The following is a 12,863-nucleotide window of genomic DNA, read 5'->3' as shown; positions in this document are numbered from 1 at the left end:
ACTCTAAGCAGCAGCAACTCACATGCAGTTAAGTGCAAATATCAGCTATCGGAGTATTAGAAAACTTGCTTTAAAATGAACAAGTGGTCTTACAGCCACATGTGCGAAACAGAATATGGTCCTAGATGGGACCTATTACATTACACGACATTCGTTCTGAAACAGACACGGCATGTGTGTGCATTATGTACATATTTTATAAGAGAGCAATGCCTTCTGAAGAGAGGAGAATAGCCAGAACACTAAAAAAAAAAATAAAAATGCTGTAACAAGAGTGAATATTTGTGCGTTTGCTTTATGAAGCTTACATTCTAATGTTTACAAAGGCCAGCACTTATATAAGACTCTCCACTAACAAACAAATCTGGAATACATCAATTGTACAGGTAAGTCAGCCAAAAATAAGCAATAGCTATGCTCTTCTCAATTTTAAGAAAGCATGCAATAGGTTTCTCCCTTCTGGCACCCCTTGTTCAGATGTCTAAATCACAGTACCAATAAGCGCATGGTATCATGAACCCGGGGCACAGGTAACGGGTTGAATTCTATCACAGACTGTTTATCAATATTTTGCAAATGTCAAAGCAGCCTTCCTTTAGCATCAAGAAGGAAGAGGAGATACAAGCATGAATAAAAAAATAATAAAGCGATTTAAGACATCAAAAATTCAAGAAATAGCACTGTGCATATACAAATAAAATTAACATTCAGTACTGTAGAGCTCATTTAAAAATGGCACCAATGGACAATATTTTACAATATGCACATTTATTTGAGGTGGGGAACTAATGCTCCACAGGTGAAAATGGTAATACAAATAATAGTGCCACTGTTGGCCTGTTATGGTTCTTCTTACAATTTAATGGAAACACTTTTAAAAATAATCTGGTATGTACATATCTTCTGGAAACTCAACAGCTTCTTCAGAACAGAAAAAACTATGGTTCTTCCCCTCCCCTTTTTAGCCAGACAGTATTGCCAGAGATTGTGCTCACTGTTAAAGCACATAATCTTACTTTAAATTCAGTGCTATTTTCTTTCAAAAAGATCAGAAGTTGTACTTTAGATAACAAAAGCATTTATGTTACAAACATTCAAAAATGGAAGCTTATGATTCTGGCAGACAATGTTGCGTATTAAATACAAACCAGCTAGCAATTACTGAACATAAAAAACTTATTCAATCATAAAAAAATACTGTAATTCATCACCACAGACTTTTTACATAGTTATAAATAATAAATAGCATAACACAGTAGATTACAAACGGATTTATTTTGCCCCGTTAAAGTCTTTAAAAAGTAAAATATCTATTCTTACCTCAGACTGACCAAGGTACTGTATCAAGACTACTCATAGCTCAAATATAACTCCTTAGCCAAACAATTTGCAGAGCTCATATTCAATCCAAACTTTTAAGTCTTTCCTTAGAGATTGAATGTTTGCTTAGCTGTTTGCCCTGCTCACGACCGACAAAGGTAGAAACGCTGTACACAGTGGCTACAAAGGGTATTAAGTTTGGCTGCCACTTCACAGCAGAGTTGGGACTGCCCACAGCACCTTGCAACGGAGCACACACCTCAGAAAGGAACACTAAGGAAAGCAGCATCGACGACAGATTCTGGTAAGCACTCTATAAACAAGCTGTACACAAAGGACTTTTTTTTTTTCCCCACCCACCCCTCCGGTTTACATTCCATAATTTTGTAACAATGTCCCCTAAGGCACAAAAATACCTATGACCTCAATGCCACAGGAGACATCGATGGTGCCATACATGGTTCTCCTACACAGTAGTTTAAATAACTTAGTTATCTGCACTGTATGTCCTAGATCGAGGAGTGGATTAATTTTCCTTGGCCAAATCTTACTGAATATTGACCTTATTTCTTACAATCTGTAGGATAAAGGATCTGGGGAGAGAACTATGCAGCTATTTTAATCATGTTCGTAGAGTACTGTTACTTCTTCACTGATGGCAAAAGTGCCAGTCATCAGTTATTTTGTTGTGTGTTTTTTTAATGTAATAGAGTGAGATTTCCAGACCCACTGTGGTCTTCTGTAATAAAAACGACTAGCAGCACTAAGAAAAGATTATTTTTTTTTCTCCCTTCTGTAAGAGAATTTGAAGCTAGTGACTGAAAAAAAAAGAGAATACTTTTACTCAATGGTAGAAGTGCCAGAGAATAAATTAGTATTTTCAAATCCTTCCAAACCAAATTATTTCCCTAGACATAGTGACCATGATAACAATAGAAGGATTTTCCTAAAAATTGCAACACTAATAGGTAGATACCTATTCTCGGAATCAAAAAGTGTATGCAAGTTCCTGAAAGCAAAAAGTTAGTATAATCTGAGCAGACATCTTGTTTAAAAAATAAGTTCGCAAAACCAGACATTAATATGGTCTACAATGTCCATTAAATGGATAAATCAAAACCACTGGAAAGTCGCCAAGGATTACAGTTACAATAATTTTTCCTTTTAATAATCCTCGTGCTAATGGTTCAAGGATCAGAGTTCGTTTCTCTGTACAAGTGCACAGCCAGACACTGACTCAGAACTTAAGTCACTTAGGTGAGAGATCATCCATCAAAATGAATGAAGAACATGAGTTTGAGCACGTTACTGGAGACTCTGTGGTTATGCTGCCTTTAGTCAGTGAATCAGAGGAAGAGCCAACACTGCTGCTACTCCCATCAAGAATATCTGAAGACAGGCTGGGGAAAAAGAAAACGGTCATTTAGTAACATGGGCATGATGACTTTGCGTACAAAGCTAATGTCGTTTTGCCTTTGTAGAGAAGATGTAGGAGACCTATACTACCACTCAGTCTTTACTGCAAGACTGGCAGCCCTGAAAACTCCTTGTTTTCTGTAGCATGTTATACATATATTCATACTCCTTATGGGAATGAGGAGCAGAATTATTATTTTTTTAACATGCAGAATAAATTTTTAATCAGTTATAGAAAGGAAATGACAATTAACAACAATGAAATCCTAAAAGGTTATAGGAAAGGAATAATAAGAATCTAATCAGCAATGCAGCAAAGATGTCATTAATTAGCTAGTATGTTCTTTAATGTTGCACTACTCAAAGCAAGATTTTGAAATCTATTTTTCCCTTGTAAGGAATTCCTGTGTTTGGATTTCAAAGTCTCGATACAAGATTCCAGAGGGCACACAAGTTGATGCTTTTGCAATTTAGCTGGAAGCAACACGAAAAAAATGTATTTCTAGGCAGTTTCAAGTCTGTAGGTAAACTGAAATTATAGAAACACAGAGTTGATGTTTTAAAATACTTAGTATACAACTCAACACAAAAGAGAACTCAGCTTTTTATGGTCATAACACAGAAAGGAGACAGACTAACACTAAAAATCATGAATGTATCAACATGAACTATGTAACTGCAGTGACTGTTCACACACACATTTTCTAAGTATTCAGATAAGTACCACAGATACTATATGACCGCTGCCTACAACATACTGAAATGATGAAGCATCTTTGAGGGAAGTAACTTTGATTATGAACCAACAGGGATTTGTAACAATTATATTCAGTATAAAAGTTTTGCTACACAAAATCTAGACTTGAGTCTGCTCAGGACCAGTTGATCAAAGGAGCAGGAGCATTGTCACACTACACTACCACAGGAATAGTTCCCAGTAATACACACACACAAGCTACACAAAGTATTTTTTTCTAGGGGGTGAAAAAACCCCCAAAACCACCAAGCTTGTGATAGATGCACATTCCCTGTTTTGGCATTTCAGGGCACATGAAATAGTTTACCATGAACTGAGATCTGTCAGATGTGTAACATCTGGAGAAAGCATGTTGGTTGTTCCTTGAAAAAGTCTCTTTGGCTGACTTTCAGTTTCCATTTCACCTAAAGAAAATAGTGCAAATAATCAAACTCACTTGAGTCTCTGGAACATTCATTTAATACTTTGCTACTGTAAAAGAGAAGTTTGTCTCACAATAGAGCAAGGTTGCATCTGTAACATGGTAAATCCTCTGATTCAGCCAACCAAGCACTTTGGTAAGACATTATTTGATGCTAGCTGTTGCTTCAGGAGTTATCTGAGGGGCTACAACGATCTCAAAGACACAAAACCACGCACTTGCTACTTAAGACTACAATCAGACAAAATAATCTAAAGCAAACTAATTACTGTGACTTAATTTTAAGCAAGCAGTTGAGAGATGAGGCAACTAACATAAGCCAAAATACAGACATTAAAATTCTTAGTGATTATGAAAACAGGAACGCCAGCTTGTTTCACAGTTTCACCCTCCTGTGTACAATAAATTCTGATGTGTATGTCCACTTTTACAGAAAAGTTGAATAGAAAAAAACTTGGCATGTGTATGCATTTCCACTTAGTCATCATGGATCAGACTATCTTTGTACCTGTAATCATCTACTGACATTAAAAGATTAAACATGATGGGGAAAGTTCATATAATCTGTTTAGTATAATCTGCCCTGAGTGAGCTAGCTCTTTAATAGTGCCTGTACAAAAGACACATTTGGAAATGCCATGAACTTGCCAATAACAAGCTTAAAAAAAGAAAACCTTCTCAGCTACAGTATATTTTAATATTTAGTTTGGCAACAAAAACGTATTTTTTTATTTTCTGGCTTTTTACCTACACTTCACAGCAGTTGTGGTGTCAACTGAAAAGCTGACAGAGGTTAAGCATTATAGCAAACCAGTATATATTAATATATGTCATGCAGGAGAATTACACTACCACTTGTTCTATAAGGGACTGATAACCCCCCAAATTTCCCATTTCCTTTAGCCCATGGAGATACATTCCCTTCTTTGAAGGGAAGGAACAACAGCTTCTATCAAGCAGAATGGGCAAAAAACCATTTATAAAATACTTGGTCTTATACAAAAATGAAGAAAATCCCAACTACCAACTTCGGTAACTCTTTTGCCACTTGAAATTTCACAAAGACAAATCTGCACTGCTACAATACGTTGCATGCTCTACCAGTATTACTTCCCTATAGCAGTGAAATGTTCTTAAATACAGTCTTAAATGCTGTCTTCCCTCCACATATCATGGCATCAATTCGTTACCACATCACGTCTGTAGAATATGAACCATAAAGCTACTGCTAAAATTCAGAAAACAGGGTTATGTATTTAGGAAAAGAAATTAGGTTAATTTAAATGGATTAATATTTTAAAATTAAGTAACATTTTAAAAATTCCTTGATATTGCGAGAAAAAAGGCAAACTCGTATCTCCACTTTGTAAAAGATGCTTCGCAAGAGCACATGGATAGGGTGTGGAAAGCCTGCCCTATACCTGCACTGTTTTTAATACAATCTGTGTAAAGTCTATTGTAAAATGTTTAAAGTAAAACAACACAGTATGAATATTCCCTATTGATCACTGAGCTTGATGAACTTTTCTTTAATTTTTATGCCTCTAAAATTCATAGAAAATAACAGCCAAGATAGAATTGGCATGTATGAGAAAACTTGTCTCCTCTGCCAATTCAATATAAATTAGACAACATTCTTTATCTGATAGGAAAAGCAGTCCTAAAAAAACATAAACAGTAACTTTTCTCAAAGGCTAAATATAATTCTTGTAAAATAAAAGGACATGCTTTTGGTGCAGTTAAGATTGCCTAAGTTAAAAAAAATGCAGAAAGGATAAGCATAGCTAGAGGCACACTTGTAAATATCTCGGTCTTACAGTTATGCTATGGAGGCTTGCTCTGGGATGTAATCTGAATATCCCTAACGCAGAATACTTCCAGGAAAGAATGCAGTTTTTCCCCCTTCAGGAGGAAAGGGCACAGATCTATTCCACTTCTCTAAACACTCACCTTCTGAACTTTCAGAGTAAAAACAAACATTCAGTACTAAGTTTAGAAGATATTGCATGATAAGCAACATTCCTAAGATGATCTGAAGGGTGTGCACCATACAGTGGTACTCTGAGGAACGTAAGGGCTTACGAATATTCATAACATTTAATTTCATGCGGAATAAAGCTTGCCTCTTTCAAGTAGTAGCTGCTTTTAAAGTTTTTCATTCTTGTGTTTTAGACTAGCTACTTGACATTTTATTTTTAAGTTACAACTGGCAAGTTCCAGTTCACTGTGGATACAAGTGCATTATATTTACAGAAGAACAAGAAAAATATGGGAGAGAAATGTATCCAGCAGCAAAACTACATTCATATTAAAACATCTGATAATGTAAATACACATACCTTTTCTTTTAATGGGGCCAAGAACACTGGGCCTGATACAGTTGATCGGACTTTGACTCCTCCTGCTAGAGAGAGAACAATGATAGCCAGATCTGTGAAGGTTCCATGTCTGAACACCACCATACCGAGCATCAAATCAACACAACCACATCCTATGAAACGTTCTTTAAAACTGCTCCTGCACAGCTGTAATGCTTAGGGAATCTAAATACATAGATAACAAAGAAGTGCTGTCTATCATAGCAGATTATCTGCCATATAACACAGTAAATTTTTTCTAGGGTGTTCTCCTTCCCTTAGTGCATCACATCCTCACTTCAATCCATTTCTAAATTGTAATATTTATATAAAATTGGTATGCTGACAAAGTTAATAAAGTTCACTTGAAGTACCCAGGAATTTTCCCACAAGTTACCAAGTCTAGTTTAAAGCTGACATAGGGTCCTATGAGAGGACCCACATAAAGTTACCATTGGTAAAGGTTGAACTTCCAGAGCAATTTATGTGGCAATACTTCAGCTACTGTAAAACTAAAGTCTCTTTTAATGCCTTAACATCAGCTTTAACTAATCTTTATGATAGCCTTGGAATTTAAGCCAATGTATACCTGTTACTTGCAGGTGTTACTTACTTAGAGAATCGCCTTGTTGGACTGGGAATAGGACTTGGAGGTAATCCATTACTGCTCACAAACATTTGCAATGATGGTGAAAAACATTGCTGCAGAAAAAGTCACATTAAGATGCTTCAGAATTTCCTTTTAAATACTCAGGTGTTTCCCCCCACCCTCCAAACAAAACATCCCCAATTACAGAAAAGTTAGTAACAGAGTAAGGCAGAGATCAAACAATCTCAGAGGCATTAAAACTTAACTTACAAAAATATACTGGCTAATGCAATGCTGCTCAGATTAATCTAAAATTCAAACCCACAAGAAATCTGGAATTGAAATAGACACAGTTTTCTAAATAAGACAGTTTTTTCTGTTCTTCCTGATACATTTAGAAGTAGCAGCACAGTACTCAGGACTTACTTCTTTCAAGGGGCTTGCTGAGTTTACTCAAAATATGTATGACCTGAAACTTTAACACAATATTCCAGAACAGAACAGAGTACTTAGCTCTGTGGTTCTGCAGCTAATCTGAGCTTAGCCCATGAATGCCCATAGCTAAGCACAAAAATGTTTCTGTTGAGTTACCTACTACTGCTTTACAGCCATGATTCCAAAGGTACAGAACCAGCTGCCAGCATCAGTGTTATAGTAGGAACACATTTACCTAGCACTAGTATGTGGCTGCTCCTTGCATCAATACTGGTAGAGGCATGCAATAAAATAGTAGCAGTACAAAAGCAGAACCACAAAAGAGGGTGAAAACAAGGTCAAGCAACCCATCTTTAAACAGTTACCAGTTTCTCAGTGCTACATTTCAGTTTTCCAATCCTCACTGGAAGAAGTGTATCTAAGATCCACCTCTTCCCCTTTTCCAGCATCTGCCATCAGTCTTCAGTGCAAATTCAGCATGCCCAAGTCCCCCTCCTCAGTGAGTTTACAGAAAGGAAGGCATAACTGATGGACATATATTTTCACAGATATGCAGCTTCTGGTCTTTGCCTACACTCTTACTCTACACATACGATACATTCTGATTTTGGTGCTTCTTCCCCAGCATCCCCCCACTTATGCAGCTGAAGATGATGTCCAAATCTGATTACTCTAACGATCTCTTCCAGCTTCCCTAGAGCCAGAAACCTAACCCATCCAAACATTGCACAAATAGCAGCAACTGCAAACATTCAGTGTGAGAGAACTGGCACGCTGCTTAAACTCTCCAGGCTCTAAGATGGTCTCTGACTCTTAGAAACCAGGGGTTGAGTTGGGAGGGGTGTTGGTGTTGCTGTTTGGTTGTGTTTTTTTAAAAACCTATCAAACAATTTGTGAAGTTACACATCTTCACAGTTCACTTTGGTCTAAAATTCTAAAGTGTTCTCTCAGTTTGGTATTTCACTATATCCTACCTTTCCTATTCCTCTTGTAGGTGAAGGTGCAGGCGAAACCGGAATGAAGTCTATTCTCTTTGGGGAGGAAGATTTCTCAGACTTGTCCAAGTCATTGTCACTCTGTAAATACAAGGTTTCCAACTTAACACTGGCACAGGATTTTACCTTAGAATCCAAGGCACAACCTTCTAATGAAAAATCATTGGGCCAAATGCACAAAATAGCTACGGCAGATGAACTTAAGCTCTTCTTAAATTATGTTCACAGTTAATTCCTCTCTTTCCCTTAAATTCGTCAGTTGAGTGTAAAAGTAGAATTAAATAGGAAACATCTATAAAGAGATTACCAGGCTCAAGCTTTCCTCCCATGACTGGCTTATCTGCATTGCTGTTTGCACTTCCCTAGAATACAAAAAATCCCATCAGTAGCTACAAAGAGGCTAACTCTGGCTATTTTATCATCTTGTTTCAATAACACTCACCTTTCATGTGCTGTTTCTCTGTTCATTAAATCCACTCCTTCCTCCTGCAGGAGATAAACATTGTAAGTTTTCCCGTAACATTTAATTCATCACAGCTACTCAAAATAACACTGGTGATTCATTAATTTGCCATTAGAATTAAAAATATGAACAGTAGGAACGCTCCAGAAAGACAACACTGCTACCAGCCCAGCTCACCGTTTCTCTTGAATGAAACACCACTTCAAAACACAAGGCAGCTTAAACATGACAACAATAAGCCTTGCAAGGATGCTTCCTTGTTGAAATTAAGTCTTAAAAAAGACTCCGTTTTCTCCAGTACTTGAAAAATTCAATAGGAAAGAAATTCCCATTATGTAAGTACTTCAATATTATATAACACTTGTCATTCTGTTACTAAATATACAGATAAAAACTACACTTACCCTTCTGATCTGATGAAGTCGGCTACTAGGAATACGAATAGGAGATGATGACAACAACTGAAAAAGAAGTGGCAGCCACAATGATTAAATCACACATCAACGGCTTGCATACATCTCATTTACCATCACCTACATTCTTAGTGAATTAAAATGAGCTGTACAACTACATGTGGATGACTCAATGTTGCAAAAAGAAAACACTGACCTTCAAGAGAAAAGACTTGTTTTACCACTTACAGATTCATTCTATCACTCAGCAAGTGGCACTGATCTCAGACTTGCGAGCGGATACTGCTCAGCATCTTAAATACAGAAATAGCTATATATGCCGTTTAGACAAGTGAGGTATTATAAATGAAACTGCAAACATTTTACCATTCTCTGCTGCTTAGAGTAAGACGAGAAACTCCTGTACTAACTTACTCAACCAGCTGACTATTATAAAGGAGAAGTCTCAATGTTTCAGTTCAGTCTTGAACAATGCTCCCTAAAACTTAACTTTTGCAATTTTTCAGTTGCATACAAATTTATGTATCTCATTCGTCCGTAACTTTGGCTACCACCACATAGAAGTGGGCCACCAGTTCCTATGTGTTTATTCTAATACCTACTGATTTGAGTTCCAAAATTTTGTATTCTTATTTTTTAAAAAAATCTCATAACAAAAGATTTGAACTAAAATTCTATCTTGCTTTTTCTGAACAGAAGACACAGAAGAAACATATTTCAGGACTTTAAGTTCTATGGGTTTTGAGAAAAGCAGCACTTAATCTTCACTACCCTCAGATGAAAAAGAAAAAATTTAATGGAAAAGAACATACAGATCGCTGAGTTCACAAGGAAAGGGTGGAAAAAAAAATGCAACACCCTTGAAGAGTTAAATAACTGCAGTACTGTACACTACTAGTGTACTTATATAATAGTGGGCAGAATATCACCCAGCTAATAAATTACTCTTCTTTACATGATTTTCTGGCATCTAGTGTTCAGTCTTTGCAAAAACTGAATGGCCCTGTCGAAGAAAAACAAACAGGTCAACAGAGACTTGTGACTCACTCTTCACATTAAAACACCCTTTCAAGACTTTTAACTGTGACAGCAGTTCTTTCTTCCAGCCCATGGTCAGGTCCAAACTAACTTGGAGACTGTACTTAATACTGGGAATCGCATATAGCTTCAGCTACTGCTGTCTTCTGGGGGACGTACAGTTAATGCACCAGTATTATTTCATTGCAGGTTGCAGTTTCAGTGAAAAAAATGCATATTCTGCAGCCTGGAAGCTCGCTAAGATGCTTAGTGCAAATACAAATCAAGTCCAACTTCATTTCTCCAGCCCAATTATTTCTTGTTAGGTGTAAACAAAACATGCTTAAGATTCCTTACCATACTGTGGCGGCTCATAACTGTTGTACTGTTTCTGCGAGTTCGCAACACGTAAGGCTGAAAAACCTGTGAGTTGTCACTGGAGAGACAAAAAAGTTTTGTGAACAACTTTCCAAGCTGTGCTTTACTTAAAACTACACAGTGCCACGATACACGCTCCGGTCTCCAGAGCACAGAAAACATCCATTTTATTTCAACAGAAGTACTACTTTCACTGAAGGAGCACTTTTCTCCTGCCAGCCCGTGGAGATCCGCACACCGCGGCTCTGCAGTTACAAGAATTAACTCGCCGCCTTGACTCGAGCATTCCGAGAAACAAGTGACACGTTTCTGAGGCCTCCACCACGCACCAGCCACGGCGCGGGCAGAGCTGGGGGCCAGCAGCGAGGCGGGCCAGGCTCCGAAAGCGCAGGGGGCCCGGCTGGCTGAGGCCGATGCTGCTCGAGCAGCCGAACCCCACCAGGCAGGGCGCTCCCGGGGCGGGCCCAGCCGCTGCCGGGGCTCCGGGAGCCGCCGCTGGCACCGCGGGCCGGGCCGGGCCGCGCTCACCTGAGCCCGTGGATGAGGGGGGCGCTGTTCGATCTCCTCAGGCCGCCCCCGTCGCTCGGGGCCGCGGCGCTCCCCGGCGGCAGCTCCAGGTCCAGCTCCATTTTCTCCTGAGCCATCGCGGCAGCGGCGGCGGCGGCTCCGGCTCCTCCCGCTCCGCCGCGACGCCCATTCACTGCCGGCGGCCGCAGCGGCTCCTCATGCCGCCGCTCCCCCTGGTCAGGCGCGGCGCGGCCGCCCCTACAGGCCCCGCGGGCGGCGCCGCAAGCGGAGTCCGGGGGCGCGCCGGGCCCGGCGAGGGGGGCGGCCCCAGCAGCGCCCCATGCCGGGGGCGGCCCGGGGGGCGGCCCGTTCCCCCAGCCGCTGTCGCCGACGGACGAGCTCCCCGCGTGCGGTCCCGCTGCCGGTGCTGCCGCTGCCGCCGCCTCCGCAGGGGAGCGAGCGCCTCGGGCCGGACACCCCCCCGCGCCCGCCGCCGCACAGCGCGCATGCGCAGGAAACGGGGCGGAGGCAAAGCTACCCGCCTTCCACAACGCATGCGTCCTGCAACCGCATCCCGCCATTGCGCATGCCCACCAGACAGGCACTAAACCCGAGTCCCGGCTTCGGCCGCGAACGGACTCCCGCGAGCCTCCGGAGAGGGAGTGCGCGCGGACTGGCTGACGGGGCAGGGCGTGTGTTTGAAACGGTACAATGGGCGGCGGAGATGCAATGTTACGTCACGTGAGGGCGTGGCCTGGCGGGGACGCGGATTCGAGTCCGACGGCGGCGATAAGCCTCGATGTGCTCTTACCGGGCGAATCCCGGGCTGGGCTCGTGCCCGGCCCTGGCCGGAGGCAGTGTTAGCGCTGTTCAGGGTTAGATTCTCTCTTCAACCTAAATCGCGCCGCCTTTTCCGGTATTTTTCCCAGCTCTGTATACTGCTGAAGAACGTAATGTTTTTTTAATGTGTAATGACAACGCGAGCCTCTGTGCTGTTCTCAGAAATCCACATAAAGTGCGTTATGGGACATGTGATTCTAGTTCTTGGCTGCATTTAGGTTTTTGGAGTGACCTTTACAATTCCATTCCAAGCGATCAAAGTATCTAACTTTGTGCTTACTGATTTTTATTTTCTAATATCTTTCTGTAATAACAATTGCAACATACGCAGTTGTCTCTTACGTGCGGGGTATCTTCAGGGTCTTTACCAGCACCAAATTTAAAAAGGTTTTCACTTTCTTCTGGGAAACAGCAATTCTTTCTCCAGAGCACTAGGTACAGAAACAGTTAAGATGGAAAAGTTACAATTTTTCATCATTTCAACTTTCTTAGGTGGAAACATGGCTCTATGAACTGTTCTCTTACTTCAAAATGATTTAAGGTGGATGTTCCTAGATAACTGAGTAGAACTATTGCTTATATAGCTTGCTATTTATTATGGTACCTCCTTGCATTTTTTGTTAAGATTGACCCAAATATTCCATTTTTCTATCTTCAGAGACAGCGTATATGTCTCATCAACTGTTTTTGTTGATGCTCACATTTCTTGCATTATACTGACACTATTAATGAATTCTGTGCCAATTAGGTGCCTGAGATGAGTTGAGGCCCACAAGATTATATTTTAAATGTTTTCAGGATTTTTCAATATGTATTTATATCGAAAAAAATTGACATATAATTCCGTGTGTTGTATTACTGCAGAAGGAAAACCATTCACTGTCCCATGCCAGTGCTTACACTGTGATACATCATAGCCAGTAATGACAACTTTCTGTGAGATGATACAGAATTG

At 40.2% G+C, this 12,863-nt stretch overlaps 1 protein-coding gene and 1 non-coding gene across 3 annotated transcripts; both read right to left on the bottom strand.

Moving 5' to 3' along the window:
- Positions 1 to 278: 278 nt before the first annotated feature.
- On the bottom strand, positions 279 to 11,593 carry PABIR2 (PABIR family member 2). Of its 2 annotated transcripts, none has more exons than XM_054839119.1 (10): positions 11,090 to 11,593; positions 10,541 to 10,619; positions 9,158 to 9,214; positions 8,733 to 8,776; positions 8,598 to 8,652; positions 8,270 to 8,371; positions 6,885 to 6,973; positions 6,254 to 6,315; positions 3,801 to 3,897; positions 279 to 2,720 (listed from the first exon to the last, which is right to left on the bottom strand). In XM_054839119.1, the coding sequence occupies exons 1-10, from the start codon at positions 11,203 to 11,205 to the stop codon at positions 2,570 to 2,572; spliced, it is 852 nt and encodes a 283-aa protein (XP_054695094.1). In that variant the 5' UTR covers positions 11,206 to 11,593; the 3' UTR covers positions 279 to 2,569. The 2 variants fall into 2 exon arrangements, with proteins under 2 accessions (XP_054695094.1, XP_054695093.1); XM_054839118.1 differs by having other exon boundaries at positions 6,254 to 6,318; positions 11,090 to 11,592.
- LOC129212045 (small nucleolar RNA U109) lies at positions 2,805 to 2,948 on the bottom strand. The gene has a single exon (XR_008579055.1). It is a non-coding gene; the product is annotated as a small nucleolar RNA U109 (small nucleolar RNA).
- Positions 11,594 to 12,863: the final 1,270 nt, after the last annotated feature.

The sequence above is a fragment of the Grus americana genome, chromosome 12 (genome assembly GCF_028858705.1).
Source record: "Grus americana isolate bGruAme1 chromosome 12, bGruAme1.mat, whole genome shotgun sequence".
NCBI classification, from domain to species: domain Eukaryota; kingdom Metazoa; phylum Chordata; class Aves; order Gruiformes; family Gruidae; genus Grus; species Grus americana.
The sequence above is the reverse complement of the archived record's forward strand: the minus strand, read 5'-3'. Positions and strand labels throughout refer to the sequence as shown.